This window comes from Tachyglossus aculeatus, chromosome 16, assembly GCF_015852505.1.
Source record: "Tachyglossus aculeatus isolate mTacAcu1 chromosome 16, mTacAcu1.pri, whole genome shotgun sequence".
NCBI lineage: Eukaryota > Metazoa > Chordata > Mammalia > Monotremata > Tachyglossidae > Tachyglossus > Tachyglossus aculeatus.
Window position 1 is genome coordinate 17,853,964 of NC_052081.1, and position 18,130 is coordinate 17,872,093.

General features: G+C 44.5%; 1 protein-coding gene across 1 annotated transcript in view; it reads left to right on the forward strand.

Annotated features, from left to right (window-relative positions):
• Window positions 1–18,130, forward strand: part of CDC73 (cell division cycle 73) — a 127,493-nt gene that overhangs the window by 17,501 nt on the left and 91,862 nt on the right. The window contains exons 2-7 of the mRNA XM_038758425.1: window positions 1,188–1,293; window positions 5,327–5,396; window positions 6,802–6,864; window positions 6,952–7,004; window positions 11,574–11,662; window positions 14,778–14,994. Coding sequence (XP_038614353.1) covers window positions 1,188–1,293; window positions 5,327–5,396; window positions 6,802–6,864; window positions 6,952–7,004; window positions 11,574–11,662; window positions 14,778–14,994 — 598 coding nt within the window. The remainder of the gene's footprint in view (window positions 1–1,187; window positions 1,294–5,326; window positions 5,397–6,801; window positions 6,865–6,951; window positions 7,005–11,573; window positions 11,663–14,777; window positions 14,995–18,130) is intronic.

Below are 18,130 nucleotides of genomic sequence, written 5' to 3' on the forward strand. Positions count from 1 at the left end.
AGGAGCAAGTGACTTGAATCGTCTATTGCAAGATTGTGGCAAGAATTGTGCGCTCCACATGTCCGAAACTGGACTCGACTTCCCTCCCAGATCTTTTCCACCTCACCCCACCTTGGCAATCATTCATTCAAATGGGTTTTTGTAGTTTACTTTTTAGAGTGAGCTAGGGAGATGAAGGTAAGAAATAAAGTTCTTATTTTAGCGCCAGATACTTGCTAGGAAAACAAGGAAATAGTAGCCCATTCTCCCATAACGTGGAGATGATTTTTTTTTTCACCAAAGCTGCGCCCATGCACAGAACCATTTGTCCTGAAACGGTCACACTCGATTTAAAGAAATTGTGCATTATCATCAGATGAGCCCCCCTCCTACATCATTTAGCCCAAAATGTGTAGTTTTATCCCATCTACGAGGACTGACCATAATAGATTCCAATGAGCGTGGTCATTCAAAGAATAAAGGAACCGCGAGGATTCAAGGAAAACTAATAAAAAAAAAAAATCTCCAAAAGCCATCCACTGTTGACACCCTTGGGTGTGCCTCTGTTTGTTAGAAGACTCTTTTATTGCAGCTCAGTTAAAAGAACTTCATTTCTTTATTTAATAGTAATAATAGTAATGATGGCATTATTTGGAACCATGACTGAAGTCCTGACATTTTTCTCAATAATTACAGAATGTAGACTAGTGACCATGTCTCTAGACCTGTCTCTCAGGGTGACTTGCAGATATGTTCTCAGCACGTAATTGCTAGGAATACTCAATAGTTGTCCTTTCATTGCCTTGTCAGATGCTGATTGTGTTTACGGTTGTGTCAGCAGTATTTGTGAATATCATTTTTGGTGGTGCTTATTCATCATTATTATTATTGTCGCTGTCTAGCAGATGTTCCTTTGGAATATTTGAAGGGAGCTATGTTCAAATGGGTGGGACTGTGGTAGTTCAATTAATATTACCCAGCCCCTGTATGTGGCAGAACGTCTAAGTTTCTGGATAGTAATGTGATTTGGCTTTTCTAAATTCACTGTTTTCTCAACTATAGTTTTGACCCTACAAAATAGTACCGTGAAATAGTTTGGTGGCACGACTATGTCCAAAGGCCTGCCGCTCTTAGAAAAATATGTCAGAATCATTTCCCCGAAGGGATGTGTGACGTGAAATAAAATGGTTGTATTCTTACTCTTTCAGGACAGGGAAAGAAGGCCAGCCCAGAGAGTACTACACTTTGGATTCTATCCTGTTCCTGCTGAATAATGTGCACCTTTCTCATCCCGTGTATGTCCGGCGGGCGGCTGTAAGTTGGACGTTGCTGCTGGTCTCGTTCGTTTTCTAAACTCCCACTTAATCTAGTTGAAGTGAAGTATAGGACTTCACCTCTTTAGTGTCTCCAACGCGTGCACGGGGGAAATTAATGGTCCGCGGACCGAGCCACACAAAGTGACCCCAGGTAGAGCGTACCTGAAATAAAACGAGTTAGAGAGATATGTTGCCCTCGCATTGGCAGTCAGTAACTTCTGCCGGCCAGCGTGGCAACTAGATGTTTTGTGAGTGCACAAAGGAGGCCAGTTTGAGACGTCTCTACAGAGATAAGAAAATGGTTTTGTACCACAGCCTTGCCCCTCACGAACAGGCAACAATCCCTGTGGACGTTTTGAATCGGCGTCAACCCGTTCCTTGCGTTCTCTGCGACACTGGCAACTCCATTTGATTCTCTTGGCTCTTAGACCCCTCGTTTCGAGGGAATTTTCAGAGGCTCTAAAACCGGTGTCATGTAGACCACGATACCGAGTTGAGCTTTTTATGCTAGTTTTGTGTCTTTTTGGAGGAGTGAGTTCCACGCCGTGTTGTCTGACAGAGAAAGCAGGGAAGCGCAAGGGACGGTCAAAAACTGTTTTTCCCACTGAAATTGATCGACAACTGCAGAGTCTCAGTACTGCGGTATCCGTTCTCACCCATAGAAGTAAATAATCATTTTTCACTTTGAACTACGATGAAACTCTCCTTAGCTGCGTATATCACGGTCATTCGGTCACTAAGAAAAAAGCGAAGGTGTTTCATCGAAGATGTACGGCAGGAAACTTCATTTGGCAATTTAAGACCCAGTTTGTAGTGGAAAAGGTATAGGAAGTTGGCCGTCCCTACCGCCGCCCCTTTCTTTGAACAAAGTTGCCTCGACGGCCGTTGTGACGATTGCCTCGTGCACAGAATTATTTGTAAGCTTAAGAAGTCATGAAGGTTAGGATTTAAATGGAAGTAGTTCTCTATGTTTTTGAAAAACCGTTTGCCAAGGGCACACGCACGTTTCTTTTTTGATTTAGCTTCGTGCCGTACTCAGACAGATGCACGGCGCTGCAAGAATGTTTTCTAATCTTGCTTTCATAGTGTGTCCAGAACCCATAGTGGAAGCCCGCACCGTGGCAGAACAGACTGTACCAGATGTAGCTTTCATAAACTATTTGTTTTCTCGGTCCTGGAAGCAAAATGTTGCCGATAGCGGCATTTCAACAGCCTTGTAAATGGCACACTCAGATCCCGAGGCGCAGGAAGATAAGAAGAACGTGTGACACACAGTCGATTTTAGTTCCCCCCTTTAGAAGGGCGGATGGGTACTCTGTTCTTCTTTAATAATAATAATAATAATAATAATAATGTTGGTATTTGTTAAGCGCTTACTATGTGCAAAGCACTGTTCTAAGCGCTGGGGTAGATACAAGCCTTTACTAGGCTGACCTAAAACTTCAAACGTGTAGTGTCTTGAACAGAAATGAGTTCATTTTGGAAAACGGAGAAGCAGTGTGACCTGGTGGAAAGAACACGGGCGTGGGAGGTGGAGGAGCTGAGTTCTAATCCCGGCTCTGCCTGAGGTTTGGTATGGGACCTTGGGCAAATCGCTTCACTTCTCTCCATGCCTCAGTTCTCCTGTCCCCCCTCCTACTTAGATTTTGATCCCTAGAGGGGCAGGGACCGTGTCCAAACCGATCATCTGGTACCTATCCCAGCGCTTAGTACAGGGACCGGCACATAGTAAGCGCTTAACAAGTACCTTTTTTTATTTTAAAGAAAAGGTTAGATTTGTTCTTTCATCACCATCATCAAATTATTCTCATCGGGTGGTTTCCCAAAATATGAAGTCTCTTGAGAGCCAGTTCACAGAACAAACACGGTATAGGACGGCATTTATTGAATTCAGAACTGTTGGCTCAAAGCTAAGAGGAAACATTTCTTCACCCAGAGGGTGTTAATCAATCAATCAATCATATTTATTGAGCGCTTACTGTGTGCAGAGCACTGTACTAAGCACATGGAAGCTGTACAAGATGAGACTGTAGCAGATTCGAGATGGATATGGAGAAACTCCTGGACAGAGAGGTCCGTGGAGGTCAGGCAGGCCCAGCATCGTGCTTTTTCTCCAATTAATCATTTTATGGTTGTTGGAGCTAGAATCCCGAGTTAGATCGGACCCTTGCCCTGACCCGATTAAAAAGAAGTTTCTTACCTTCTGTGGCCTAGACACTGTAAATTATGATGGTCTCCGTCCATAATCGACTGGTTGCAGAAGCAGCGTTATCTAAAAACGGATGTGTTTACACAAGGCAAGAATTTTATTGTTGTTGTTTCTGTTTGTGTAGAAAAGCACATCTCTTCCTGTATTGGGTAGTGCAGGTCTACTGCTAAAGGCTGTACTAGAGCCTTGTGAAACCAAGAGGGTCACGTTCCGCTTCGGAGCCTGGGATTAGGAGGTTTGTCGGAGTGAATCCTCCATTTGGCCCTGGCCCTCCTTGCCTCCTCTCCTGGTTGCTCGGAGGAGAGTCAGGAGAAGTCAGGAAAGTTGGCCAGGAGGTTGGCTGGGGGAAGGGAGAAGGGGGAGAGGGAGAGAGCGGGAGAAAACACGGGAAGGAAGAAAAAGAGCAAACACAGACTGCCGTTTGCCAAATGTCTGAGCCAGCCGGGAGATGGACAGGAAGATTCACCACCAAAAGCTCCTTCGTCTTGCCTGATGTCAACCTTTAGCTCTTTTTTTTTTATGGCATTTATTAAGTGCTTACTATGTGCAAAGCACTGTTCTAAGCGCTGGGGTAGATACAAAGTAATCAAGTTGTCCCACGTGGGGCTCACAGGCTTACTCCCCGTTTTCCAGATGAGGGAACTGAGGCCCAGAGAAGTGACTTGCCCAAAGTCACCCAGCTGACAAGTGGCAGAGCCGGGATTTGAACCCATGACCTCTGACTCCAAAGCCTGGGCTTTTTCCACTGAGCCACGCTCTCTAACCAGTGACCTCGAGTTTCAGCAAGTTGGCAGAATCCCAGAGCCGCAGGTTCCCCTTTCCCAATCAGGAGACAGCGGGGGCCGGAGCCGGGAAGGAAAGGGGAATGACGGAGCGGAGAGGAGCGGTGGGACAAGGAGGGAGGAGAGGGGCCTTCCAGTAAAAACGGAGAGAATGGGGGAGAAGGAACAGGAGGAGCGGCCCGGGAAATACAGAGAAAGAAAGGAAGAGGAAATCCCAATGAATCTATTTTAAACAGTTCCAAACTTGCTGGGATAAGGTGGTCCCAAACCACTGCATCGTATTCCCTTTTTTACTTTAACATGCTGGGATAAGGTGGGCCCAAACCACTGCACTGTATTCCCTTTTTTACTTTAACATTCATTTTAAATTAGTATCACTAATAATTAGTAATCATTCAACGTCAATAACAATCATTATTATAGTTATAATAATAATTATTAATAATAATGGATCTGGGGCAAAGCATTCTATCTAGGATGAAAGGCCACTCTTGCTAGCTGACTAATGTCTAGTACTATTAGACTTGGAAGCCCAAGTAGGTTCCAGTATATTTTTCCAACCTTCTGTTAGATGATAAGTGCTTACTACGTGCCAAGCGCCGTTCTAAACATTTGGGGGGAGCGGGGAAACAAGGTGAACAGGTTGTCTCGTGTGGGGCCACAGTCTTAATTCCCATTTCACAGATGAGGGAACGGAGGCCCAGAGAAGTGAAGTGCCTTGCCCAAAGTCACACAGCTTAGTGGCGGAGCCAGGGTTAGAACCCATGACCTCTGCCTCCCAAGCCCGGGCTCCTTCCATTGAGCCGCGCTGCTTCTCCTTAGTGCCGCTCAATATTTGAAGTTTCCCCAGGCACCAAGGAGGATTTAGTCAACGTTGAATGCCCTTTCGATAAAACTTTAAATGTATCCGTGAGGATCTTTGCCACGCTCGAGACCAGTTGCCGTTCCGGTGAATTTAGAAGTAATTTGACTTGGAATTAAGTATATCTCAGTTTTGGTAGAGATGATTTCTAATGCCAAAAATGACATGTTCCCTTTAGACCGAAAATATTCCTGTGGTTAGAAGACCTGACAGAAAAGATCTACTTGCATATTTAAATGGCGAAACATGTGAGTAAGCTACTTTGTTTACTTGAGGGCATGCAGAGTGACTGCAGGCGGGTAAACTGAGGTTATTGGCCGGTCAGACTGGAACCGTAAGGATGTAGTCAGCCTGATTGAAGGGTGTTCACCTCCCTGCATTGTTAGCAGCTCTAGTGTCACCTAAATTGTTGCATGAGTCAGACCAGGGATGGGGACTGGGCGGGCCGGGGTGTGGGGGTCCCATCAGAGCTCGATCTCTCATGAGTACCGGAGTATCACCATTAACAAAGTCATTCTGGCCTTCAAGCGACTAACTCCAAGACTGCTATTAGAAGGAAGCCACCTTCTGTCGCCAATGCTTACATTAAATCGACTTAAATGAAATTCTTCCTTGGCCAGTGGATTTCTGTTTCAGATGAAAAAGCCACCAAAATCATTCCCCTTCACTTGCCAGTGGTTGCCCCTAGTTTCGGGAAGAAAAATCGACTGAGGCTTAGTTCTTAGAGGGTTTATTTTGGTACCATGTGCTACAGTAACAGGGCTAAATCAAGCAACATGAAAGTACTTTGAAGCATAGCTAGATGATCGATCATCAGAAACTCATTGAAGGTTCCTCTGAGGACCTGCAGATGATTAGAGATGATCTGTTGTATCTTCCCGAGCGCTTAATACAGTGCTCTGCACACAGTAAGTACTCAATACATATGATTGAATGAATGAATAAATAAGTTAGGGAGAGAGCCAGCTTCAGGGAGGATCCATAATGAGGCGAGGTAGGGACCTGCCCTTTTCCTTGCCTTGCCTTGCCCTGTTTCAGAGAGATGAGTTTAAAAGTGTGAATTGAGCAATAGCGTACTGAGCTAGTCTGGAGTTGTTATTTTGGTGACACAGTTTGTTAAAAGTCCTTAGACAATAAAGTTTCTATTCAAGCCCTTTGTAGTTTATTTTGGGGAGGGCATCACTTAACACAGTCCCGTCGCTTGAAAAAAGAAAGCAAGGGTAATCAAAAAGGAAGGCAGTCGATCATTTGTAGTTTTCGAGCACTTAATGTGGGCCGAGCACTGTACTAAGTGCTTGGGAGAGGACATCATAGCCGTTCGTAGACACTTTCCCGACCCACAGGGAGCTTTCGATCTAGAGGGGGAGACGGGCGCTGAAACAGATAAGTCACGGATATGGACATAAGTGCCGTGGGGCTCGGGAGGGTGAATGAAAGGCGCAAATCCACTTTGTGCTACAGAAAGGAGTGAGAGAAAATGGCAATAAGAGCTTAGTTGGGGAAGGCTTCTTGGAGGAGATGGGGGTCTGTGGGAGGCACAATTTTACCTGCTATGCCAAACCTCCAGGGTGGTAAGTCAATTTAGTGGGGGGCTCCTGTACTCTGTATTGTTGAGTTGTTAAATTATTAATGCGAATATTTTTAAATCTTCAGCGACGTCGTCAAGTATAGATAGGAGTGCGCCACTGGAAATCGGCCTTCAGCGGTCCACACAAGGTACTTTTGAAGCCTTAAGCATTTGGAAAACAAATTAGGACTAAGCTGTCCAGTTTCGTCTTTTAAAATTACCTTTGTCCCTTACAGTTAAAAGAGCAGCGGATGAAATACTAGCGGAAGCAAAGAAACCAAGAATCGAGGTAACGGGGTTGATTAAAAATGCGGTCATTTAGGTGATGATTTAGTTATTTCTTAGGATCCTCCTCTGCTTGTTATCGTAATATGTGTCTACAGAACCGATCATTTTGCCTTGTGGATTTAAGGCACTTGTCTCCCACAGGTCCATCGTAGTCAGACCACTCGTTGTGGGCAGAGAACGTCACCGTTTATTGTTGTATTATATTCTCCCAAGTGTTTGGTACAGTGCTCGGCACACAGTAAGCACTTAATAAATATGACTGAATGAATGAATGACTCAGTGAGAGAAGTTCCTAAACTGGAAGCTGTTCTTTTGAATTCATTTTTCGGGGTATGTCCTTAAAGGGAGAAGTCATCAGTACTAGGTTTGTCAAGTGCTTAACACAGTGCACTGCCGTGTTAGGCACTGTAGTAAGCGCTAGGGTAGTAACAAGCTAAGCAGGTTGAATATGGTTCCTGTCTCACGTGGGGCTCATAGTCTTAATCCACACTTTATAGATGAGGTAACTGAGGCCCAGAGAAGGGAAGTGACTTGCCCAGGGTGACATAGTAGACCAGTGGGGGAGCAGGGATTGGAACCCAAGTCCTGTGGGCCTCAGGCCCAACATCTTTCCACTAGGCTTCTCTCCTAACCCCTCTCAAACCAATCAGTGGAATTTGTTGAGCACTTACTGTGCAGAGCACCGAACTAAAACGCGGGGAAGAGTTCAACGCAGCGGAGTTTACCCCTGTTCAGCCATACTACCTCTGATTTTTTTGAATTCTCAAGTTCTTTTCCTTCCCAAACCCAATCCCCTTTCTCCTTCCCACCCCATGTCCTTTAGGGACCTCCACCCCTTCCAACGCTCTTTGTGTCACCAAAAGTGTTACCCCGACAACCCGAATCAAGACCAACACCCAACACTTCTGAGCAAGTCTGTTCATAGTTGCAACTCGGTGCTTTGCAACTCTGCTCCCCACCCTCCCCCTGGTCACACAGAGGGAAAGAGAAAGGCAGAGGAAACCAGGAATAAGTTCATTTTTTCTCCTTCTCTTTCTACTCTTCTTGTCCTCCGCTCCGTTTTTTTTCCCCCTAGGTGTTGTCGCAAATGAAATAAACTGTGTTCTAGTTAAGCTGAAGTAAGGTGTATTCTAGTTTCGCTCGATTGGCTCTTGGAGCTCCAACTGCTCGGAGTTTTTATTTTGTTCTGCTCACCTGGACAAAAAGGATGCCTACTCCTGCCTTAATGGATAACTAGTTGGGTCACTAACTCCCTTATTGAAACTGATTAAAACTGCGGCATTTTCTATTCCATTTTGTGAGAATTCCTTATTTAACTACCCAGCCAGAGGCATACCTGTTTTATGGCATACTATAAGCGACTTGGTATTTTAGTGAAATAAATGTAAGCGTTTCACATTCACTTAGTACTTAGTGCACAGCGCTTAGGACAGTGCTCCCCGCACCGTGAGCGCTCACTAAATAGCATTGATTGATTCACAGTAATTTATAAAAGCAGGAATTCACATGAGAACAGTGCTTTGCACATAGTAAGCGCTTAATAAATGCCATTATTATTATTATTATTATTATTATTATTATTATTATTATTATGAGAATGTTAAGCATCATGCCGTGGTGGATAGAGCACAGGCCTGGGAGTTGGAAGGTCCCGGGTTCTTATCCCAGATCCGCCACGTGTCTGCTGTGTGACCTTGGGTAAGTCACTTCCCTTCTCTGGGCCTCAGTTACCTCATCCGTAAAATGGGGATTGAGACAGGGACAGTGGCCAACCCAATTTGCTTGTATCCACCCCAGCACTTAGAACAGTGCTTAGCACATAGAAGGCGCTTAACAAATGCCACAAGTAGTAGTATAATTAATTACAACACATTTTTTTAGGCACTAAATTTTAAAAATAATACTTATGGAAAACATGAAAGAGTAAAATCGGTGTTTTTAAGCCTAGTTTTTTTAAAAAATGTTTAACAGCAGAATGTTAAGTAGTGGAAGCAGCTTTTGAAATGGCTTCATTGCCTACCCCTGATCAACTTGAGAAGTCTTCTAGTCTGAAATTTCGAGCTTAATTACTCTTTCCCCTGTAATGAACTATCTGAATCTGAGCTTTTTACAAAGCACTTTTTGGGCATGTCATATTTACCCCACCGATTCAACCGATGAGATAGATGCTGGCCTGATTGAATTCCCTTTTAAAATGTCCATTCATTAAGCTACCGACCCCCAGATAGTAGGTGCCGTCGATTTCCCCTATCATTCCTATTTCTTCTTGGCATCTGAATGGAGGCACAGGTGCATATTCATGCACATTTATCGCCCTTCTAAACATCTGCATTTTTGAATGAGGAGCAGTGGTAGAACTGATGGGATTTACTACGTGTTGATTCATTTATTCCTTCAGTCATATTCATTGAGCGCTTACTGTGTGCAAATCATGATTCTGAGCGGTTGGGAGAATACACTATAACAGACACATTCCCTGCCCACATGAGCAAAGCCTTAGAGTAAGTTTTGGGTCAATCAGTCATATCTTTTGAGCATCTGCTGTGTGCAGAGCACTGTACCAAAGCATCTGGGAGAGTTCAGTAGAAGAGAGATGGTAAACGCGTTCCCTGCCCACCACAAGCTTACGGTCTAAAGGGGATATTGAGGCACACCGTTTTCCTGGTCCTCAGAGACTTCTGCAATTCAGAAGTAGGGAGAAAACGTCCACGGGGACAGAATACCAGGGTAAATAAAAATAAGCAGCTGTAGCCATTGATTGGTTTGGGGAGGGAACAGTCCCTTGGTTATTCACAGCTTTATACAGGACCATTCTTGATCAAAATTCCAACACCACAACTGTTCCAGCATTCTTCAAATTAAGAGAACAGGATGGTAGAATTTCTTGGCTTTGGCTTATGCTGTCGAGTCGTTTCCTACTCGCAGCGACTCCTTGGACGCATAAGCGCTCAGTAAATATGATTGAATGAATGAATGAATCTCTCCCAGAACGCCCCGTTCTCCATCCGCGGTCGTTCTGGTAGTGTATCCATAGGCTAATAAAATCCTCATGGATGTATATATATATATATATATATATATATATATTTTTTTTTTTTTTGCGGGGTAGGGGACAGTGTCTTACTCTCTAGGGAGTGGGCAGGGAATACGTCCACCAACTCTGCCGGAGTGTACTCTCCCCAGCACTTCCTGCACCGTTCTGCACATAATAAGCGCTCACCAAAGACCGTACTCAGTTTTCTACTTCGGTATTTAGTTGACAGATTTTGTGACGGTGGTTGTCAGAGCTTACTGGTCAAGTCTTCAGGTTTCAGAGTCGTATTGCAAATTCAGTACAGTCAGTTCTGCCACAGTCTGTGCTTTCATTATGGGATTGGAATAGTGACGATGTTTTCCCCCCAACAGGCACATGTGCATGATGTCAGTAACAGCTCAAGTATCGCAGCTCTGGTTTTCCGTAGTGCTAAGTTCCTCGGGAAAACAATTCCTGCATTATAAGGCAGTCTGGAGTAATAACAGCAAGCATGCCCCATGCTATTTTATTTGTAACCTTGGTGAACAAAGCTGTCTGATTAAAAATGCCCGTGGGTGTCCGAACATTATTCAGTGGAGGTGAGCCCAGCTGCACAGGAGTGAAGGAAAATAATTTTGTGGTGGAAGAGTCTGTGCCTCCATCATTTGAGGCAGTTGATAGAAAGCAGATTTTATTTTCAGGTGATGACCCAGGGAAAAAAAATATCAAGGGGACCAGGGAGCAGCATGGCATAGTGGAAAGAGCAGGGGCTTGGGAGACAGAGGACTTGGGTTCTAATCCCTGGCTCCACCAGTTGCCTGCTCTGTGACCTTGGGCAAGTTACTTAACGTCTCTGGGTCCGTTCCCTCATCTGAATAATGGGGCTTCAGTGAATATTCTCCCTCTTCCTTAGACTGTGAGGGGCTGTATCTTGCCCGATTAACCTGTATTTATTTACCCAAGGGTTTAGAACAGTACTCGACACACAGTAAGTGCTTAACAAGTACAATAATAATAGCAGTGATGATATATCAGTAAAACGCATCATCAATAATCATTTCATCTCTGCACCTAACGACCTTAAAATATTCTTTATGCCGATCATCAGTTTCAAAATAATGCAGGCTTTTTAGCACAGGACACTCCGCAGGCAGTAAGGGCTCAATAAATACCACTGACTGATTGCAAGTTTTATTTCTGCATTGTCCAAAGTGCATATAATGTCAAATAATGCTCTGGTTAATTGTAAAGAGAGGAGGGGGATCGGCACACATGTTGAAATGATACGTTTTGATAGTTTCAGTTCAGGCTGTGAACTCTAGCTAACTCCTGGCAGGTCGTTGTATGATTTTTGGTTCTTGCTTAGCTACTGTGCTGTGAAGCAGCTCAAGTCAGGCTGGAGTCTGCTATTAAGTCTGGCTAATGATACCTGAAGTTTAAGAAGAGTCCCTGTAAGTCAGAGAGAATGCTACTAAATGCCCCTGTCCGCGTTAAAAATAGAAATCAAGCCTTATGCCAAAGGTAGCTTTTCCTCTCATCATTTATGTTTTCTTCTAGGATGAAGAGTGTGTACGTCTTGACAAAGAGCGATTGGCTGCTCGCTTGGAAGGTCATAAGGAAGGGATTGTGCAGACAGAGCAGATTAGGTAAGAAATCTCATTAACGTGCGCATTGTGGCTAGAAGACTTTGGTATTTTATTGCTATCAAATTTACCTAGTCAGGACATAGACTGTAAACTCTTGTACTAGAGTTGGTAAGCCCTTTGTGGGGCGGATCATGCTGTCGTCTTCTACTGTACTCTTCCAAGGGCTTATGACGGTGCTCTGCTCGCTATAAGTACTCAGGGAGTTCTCCTGAGAAGATTCAGGTGAGGACTTTTCCGACCGTTTTGGTCCCAGAAACATTTGTCAGGAGGGTCAAGGGACCCAGAAGCCCTCGTCTGCTTCTTGGACAGGCCAGATTTTCAAGAAGTGAGGGCCCTAGCCATTCTTTCTAAGGAGAGTATGTTTGTATTGCCGGATGTCTCTCTCCCATCTCATTTTCCTTTTCCTTTTTTTTCCGCTACTCTTCCCACCCCCCCTTTTTTTTTTTTAGAGAAGTTAGTTGCCGCTAGATCAGCGATGCTCCAAAATTTGTCCTTAGCTAGCTATTCTTAGCTAGCACAATTATTAGGTACACTGTTTTAAATTAAGTTCATAGTATGTGATTGTAAGGGGAAAATGGCTTGGCGAGCAGAATATCATCAGTGGTATTTATTGAGAGCTTACTGTGGGCAGAGCGCTGTACTAAGCTCTTGGGAGAGTGCAGTACAACAGAGTTGATAGATATGTTCCCTGCACGTAACAAAATTCTGAGAAATGAAATTTCAAAGCAAGCATTTTTTTTGTGTGATTATTCTCTGGGTTGTCGTGCTTGAGAATCATGGTCCTCGAAAATGCTGAGAGCATCTGAATATATGTCGCTGTGAGTGGAAAGGTTGACATTGGGGAAGGAAACGGTGAAGCAGGCTGTTGGTTTCTGTTAGTTTCCCTTAGACTGTTGATCCCCATGTAGGACAGGGACTGTGTCCGACTTAATTATCCTGTATTTTTCCCAGTCCTTTGGACTGCGCTTAGCATATACTACATGCTTAACAAATAACACAGTTATTAGTATTCTTGTATTAGGGTAGTAGATTTCCATATTTTTAAGACAAAGATTTTCCCCCTTTCCCCCTGCCTATCATTTAACTTCTCCATCCCTTTGCCTTCCCATCAGGAATCCTCCCTTATAGACACCCACACATCCATCCCCTCACCTCACCTCCCGGTCTGTCTGTCTCTGTCTCTTTCCCCCTCTCCATAAAGGCCTCACTCATATGTATTTGACGGTGATTTTAGCCTCTCCTACCTTGAGGAGAGAAGAAGAGAAGCAGTGTGCCCAAGTGGATAGAGCGTGGGCTTGAGAGAAGGACCCGGGTTCTAATTCTGGCTCTGCCGCTTGTCCGTTGTGGGACCTTAGGCAAGTCATTTAATTTCTCCGTGCCTTGGTTACCTCCTCTGTAAAATGGAGACGAAAACTGTGAGCCCCATGCAGGACGGGGACGGTGTCCAACCCGATTAGCTTAATAAGTTCTTCGTTATTTTGGATGAGCATGAAGCCACACGTTTAGGAAATGTTACTGGTCTTGATCCCAGTGATTTTTTTTTTTCTTTTGAGATTACTAACTTTTAAAGGTAACGTGGTGAAAATGTGCATTGGGCAGCATTTGTAACTTTTTTTATAATATGTAACAGTAAGAATAAAAATCAATCATAAACTCACTTCTCTGTTTCTCTTGTGACTTAAGACCCTGTAGAAAATTGGCTGGTTTGGCTAAATGTTTGAACCCACACTTTCTCCAGCTATCTGAAATGATTAAATAGGTTCTTTGGACTGCCAGTAGTGTACCTCAGGGGTGCTGACTTTTCATTTTCGTGGTGGAAGTGAGCTTGCAGGTGGGCATTAGGTGTTGAGATGGCGACGCGATGGGATGGATCTTTGATTGGAGACGAGGAAGGGTTAGAGGGCAAGAAGAGAGACGAGAAATGAGGCAAAGAAAGGATAGGACAAGGTAAAGGAAAGAGAAAGGGGGAGGAAGAGGAAGGAAAAGACCCTACAGTACGTGCTGTAGGATCTCCACTGTCACCACTGCTTATATCTTCCCGGAATTTCGGGGCTAAGCATAATAATTGTGGTATTTGTTCAGGATTTACTGCATGTCAAGGATTGTACTAAGCGCTGGGCTAGGTAGAAGATAATCGGGTTGGACACCATGTCCCCGTCTCACACGGGTCTTCCAATCTAAGCAGGAGGGGGAGCAGGTTTCGAATCCCCATTTTCCAGATGAGGAAACTGCGAGGCCGAGAGAAGTTAGGCGACTTGGCCGAGATCACCCAGTAGGTAGGTGGCGGAGCCGGGATTAGGTGCCAGCTTCCCTGACTCTCCCGCCGGGGCCCTTGCCACCGGTTCGCCCTGCTTCCTGGAGGGACGGTTCCTCCTGCTAGGGTTCCAGGGTCTCCGGAGAAACCATCCGCCGTCCTTCCCTTTTCCTCCTCTGCCTCAGTGGCCCGGGGGATCCTCCGGGGATGGAGCGGGGGTCACAGGTCCGGAGCCGCCGTGGCCGGCACCTTGCAGGGCTGCACAGGCGTGCCACTGTCCTACCCTGGCCCCGAACTAAAAGGGTCAAACTACGGGATCTACCCCTCCGGCGCCAGCCTCGTGGTGCGATCTCACCCTGGCACGGTCGGCACGTATAGGCCGCGTGGATTTGACCCGTCACGTATGTAGTGCAACCTGAAGTTGTCAGACTGGGCTTATAGAGAATTGTGAAGAAAATTTGGGGAAAAGCCACCAGAGGCTCAATATGAAACATTCATCTTGCCACTTAGATGGACTGAGCCAGAACAATGCCCAGGAAGTGGAAAGCGAACTGTTTCTTGGAAAAGGACTCACATTTAATAAGTGTTTTTTTGGTCAGGGGGAGGAGGGTAATACTTGCGGTCACTTTCTGAGAAGCTACTACTTTATTGTACAGTAAAATTTTGTCTATTAACTCAGTTCAGATAGGACCAAGAGGTAATGAGTAGGTGGGTACCTCCTACAAGGAAGTTTTTGAACGTCCCGCGTTTTAAAATGATAATATCCTTGTTAAAAAAAGGTTTTAAATTTGAAGGTAGACGCATTGCTCGTTAGGTAATGGTTTTCTTGAGGCGTTAAAAGCAAAAATTATCTCCTTTCAGATCACTGTCCGAAGCCATGTCTGTGGAAAAAATTGCCGCCATCAAAGCCAAAATCATGGCTAAGAAAAGATCAACTATCAAGACCGATTTAGATGATGACATAACTGCCCTTAAGCAGAGAAGTTTTGTTGATGCAGAGGTGGATGTGACCAGAGATATTGTTAGCAGAGAGAGAGTGTGGAGGACAAGAACTACCATTTTGCAAAGCACGGGCAAGGTAATCTTTCTTAAATGGTAAAATAAATTAAGTGTGACGCCTGTAGAGTCGTACTCAAGGTGAATCCTTTACTTGCAAAAAATTCAGCACTTTGGTAGTATAATGGGTTTTTCAGGGGACTGACTTCCCCTATCATGGCATCATCTCTTTATTCTGGGAGAGCTTTAAGCTAGAAACCGCACACTTCAGAAATGAAACTTATGTATATTGAAGTTATTATTATGGTATTTTTATTATGGTACTTATTAAGCACTTTCTATGTAACCTCTCAATAAATATGATTGAATGAAGACTGCCTCCCTCTATACTAAGCGCTGGGGTAGTTACGAGATACTCAGATTGGACACAGTCCCTGTCCCATACGGGGCTCACAGTCGAAGTAGGAGAGAGTAGAATTGAATCCCCATTTTACAGGTGAGGGAAGTGAGGCACAGATAAGTCAAGCGACCTGTCCGATATCCCACAACAGACCGGTGGCAGAGCCAGATTTAAAAGCCAAGTCCTCTGGCTCTAAGCCCTGGCTGTTTCCACTAGACCGCACCGCTTCCCTATCCATAACAATTATTTTTATCACTCTTTCAGTACCATCAGAACTCAGAAAAATTCTATAGCTACATCCCCGCCCAGTTAGCTTACCGTGGAAGGTATCTTCCTTTTGCGGTTTTAAAGGGACTAAACCGCAGGAAGAAGAGCCCTCCTCCATTTTCTCTTTTACTCTCTCTTAAAACTGGCCTTGGGTTCAGTTTTAGTGGAGAATCGCAGCGAAAGCTTTAGTTGTGAGCACAACAGTGTACCTTGGAGCTCCCACAAATGCTTCTCTCCATTGTGTGTGGGGCATGGCGGGGACGGGATGGAGAGAGTGGAATTACGGTGGCAGAAACTGTCAACTGTAGTTTTTTTATGGTATTTAAGCGTTTATACCAGGCACTGTACTAAGCACCGGTGTAGATACAAGATAATCGTTTTGGACGCAGTCCCTGTCCCACATAGGGTTCACAGTCTTAATCCCCATTTTGCAGATGAGGGAACTGAGGCCCAGAAAAGTGAATTGACTTGCCCAAGGTCATACAGCAGGCAAGTGGCCGTGCTAGGATTAAAATCACGCAATCCTGCCTTGCTTTTGGAACCACCCACTGTAGCAAAATTAGCTTTCTGCCGTTTTTTAGCCGTGGAGAAAACCCATTGTCCCCTGGGCTCATTGTAATGTGCATATTATAAAAGCTAGACAGAGAACAGGATTCATTTAAATAGAACCATCAAATCTTTCATGCCTTAAAACCCCTTTAGTCTTTTCTCCCTTTGGACTGTAAGCTTGTAGTCAGGGAACGTGCCTTCCAACTTTGTTATATTGTACTTTTCCAAGTGCTTAGTACTGTGCTCTGCACATATTAAGCATTCCGTAAATGCCATTGATTATCACTGCCACCACTCTTGAATGTTTAATGGTGTTTTTGAAATACGGAAGTTTGTCAGGTTTAACAGCAGTGAAAGTTCTAGGCTTATAAATCCTTTTTTCAGTAGTATGATTTGAGTACCGGCAGAGCATCATATCTAGCACTGGGAAAAAGTTCAAGGGTGATAATTTAATAAAAGATGATGGGGAGAAAGAGATTTGGTACAAAATGAGGAAAATTTAAAGTGATAAAAATAGTAGAGCAACACCAGGTCACAAGAACAGCAATGCAAATGAATTAAATGAAAAGGTTTTGGATTTTTCATTGCTCGAGCAGGCTGATTCTAGGGAAGGGGGATTTTAGGAAGTAGACTTCTTTAAGAAATAGGTTACACAAGCAAAATTTTGGGCAAAATTGGGGAAAAAATGCCCTGTATCATGATGGTAAATTGAGCCCAGGGCAGGGTAAACACTATTAAAATGTTAACTTGGTGGTAGTGCTCTGAAGTAATTTGTTTACCCCTAGAAAGCACAAATTATGCAGCCTCTTGAAATCCACCAAGGGCTTAGTACAATGCTCTGCACGTAGTAAACATCAAGTAAATACCACCCATCGATCAACTGAGATCATTCTTTTCTGATACCTTACTATGTCCAATGTTTATAGCTGTTCAGTAGGTACTAGAGAGAGTACCTCTCTATAATAATGATGGTATTTGTTAAGCGCTTACTATGTGCGAAGCCCTGTTCTAAAAAGTCAGTCCAGAAATCGGTCAGAAAGATTTTACAAAATTTTTTAAAAACCGTCTTTTTTCCGAATAATCATTTCATATTCATGTTTCATATTTCACATTTGTTCATATTTCGTTTTTCGTTTTCACTAACTTGTACACTAGGCCTGCCATCAATCATTTAGTGCTATTTATTGAGGCCCTACAATAGAAGATGTAATCCCTGCTTTCCAGAAGCTGACAGTCTAGGTGGGGAGATGGACCCAAAAAGGACAGGAAGAAGAGATGGGAAAGATAGATAGGTGGATGAGCAAGTGGATGATGTAAATTCCCTGGGTAAGTTCAAGGGTACGGAAGGAGCGCAAGCAGTGGGGCTTAGTGGAAAGAGCATAGACTTGAGAGGCAGAGGACTTGGATTCTAATCCTGGCTCGGCCACTCCTCTACTCTCTATCCTTGGGCAAGTCACCTCACTTCTCTGTGCCTTAGTCACCATGTATGTAAAATGGGGATTATGACAGGGAGCCCCGTGTGGGACGTGGACCGTGACCAATCCGATTAGCTCGAATCTCCCCAGCGCTTCATACAGTGCCTCGCACGTAGTCAGTGCTCAACTAGTACCGTTAAAAGGAAAAAGTACCGCCACGGCAGTTGGAAGGCCGTGACCTGGGGAGAAGAAAGAATAATGGGGGAAAAATCTGAGCTCTCAGAAGGAGTTGAAAGATGGGAAGAGCGGAGATTTGGCAGCTTGGAGAGGGGAGTCGGTTCCATGCTAGAAGAAAGAGCGTGAGCCGGGGGGTCGAGATCGAGGCACCGCGGGACCGGAGTTGCTTGGGAGGAGCAAAAAGCGTGAGGTGGCAAGCAGAGGGTGAAGAGAGCAGAAAGGTAAGTAGAGTGTTGGAGTCTTGAAGCCAATCGTTGGGAGTCTTTGCTTCACGCAGAGAGGATTAGGTGACCAGTCAGTCAATCAAGAGTATTTACTGAGTGCCCACTGTGGGCAGCGTTCTCTGCTAA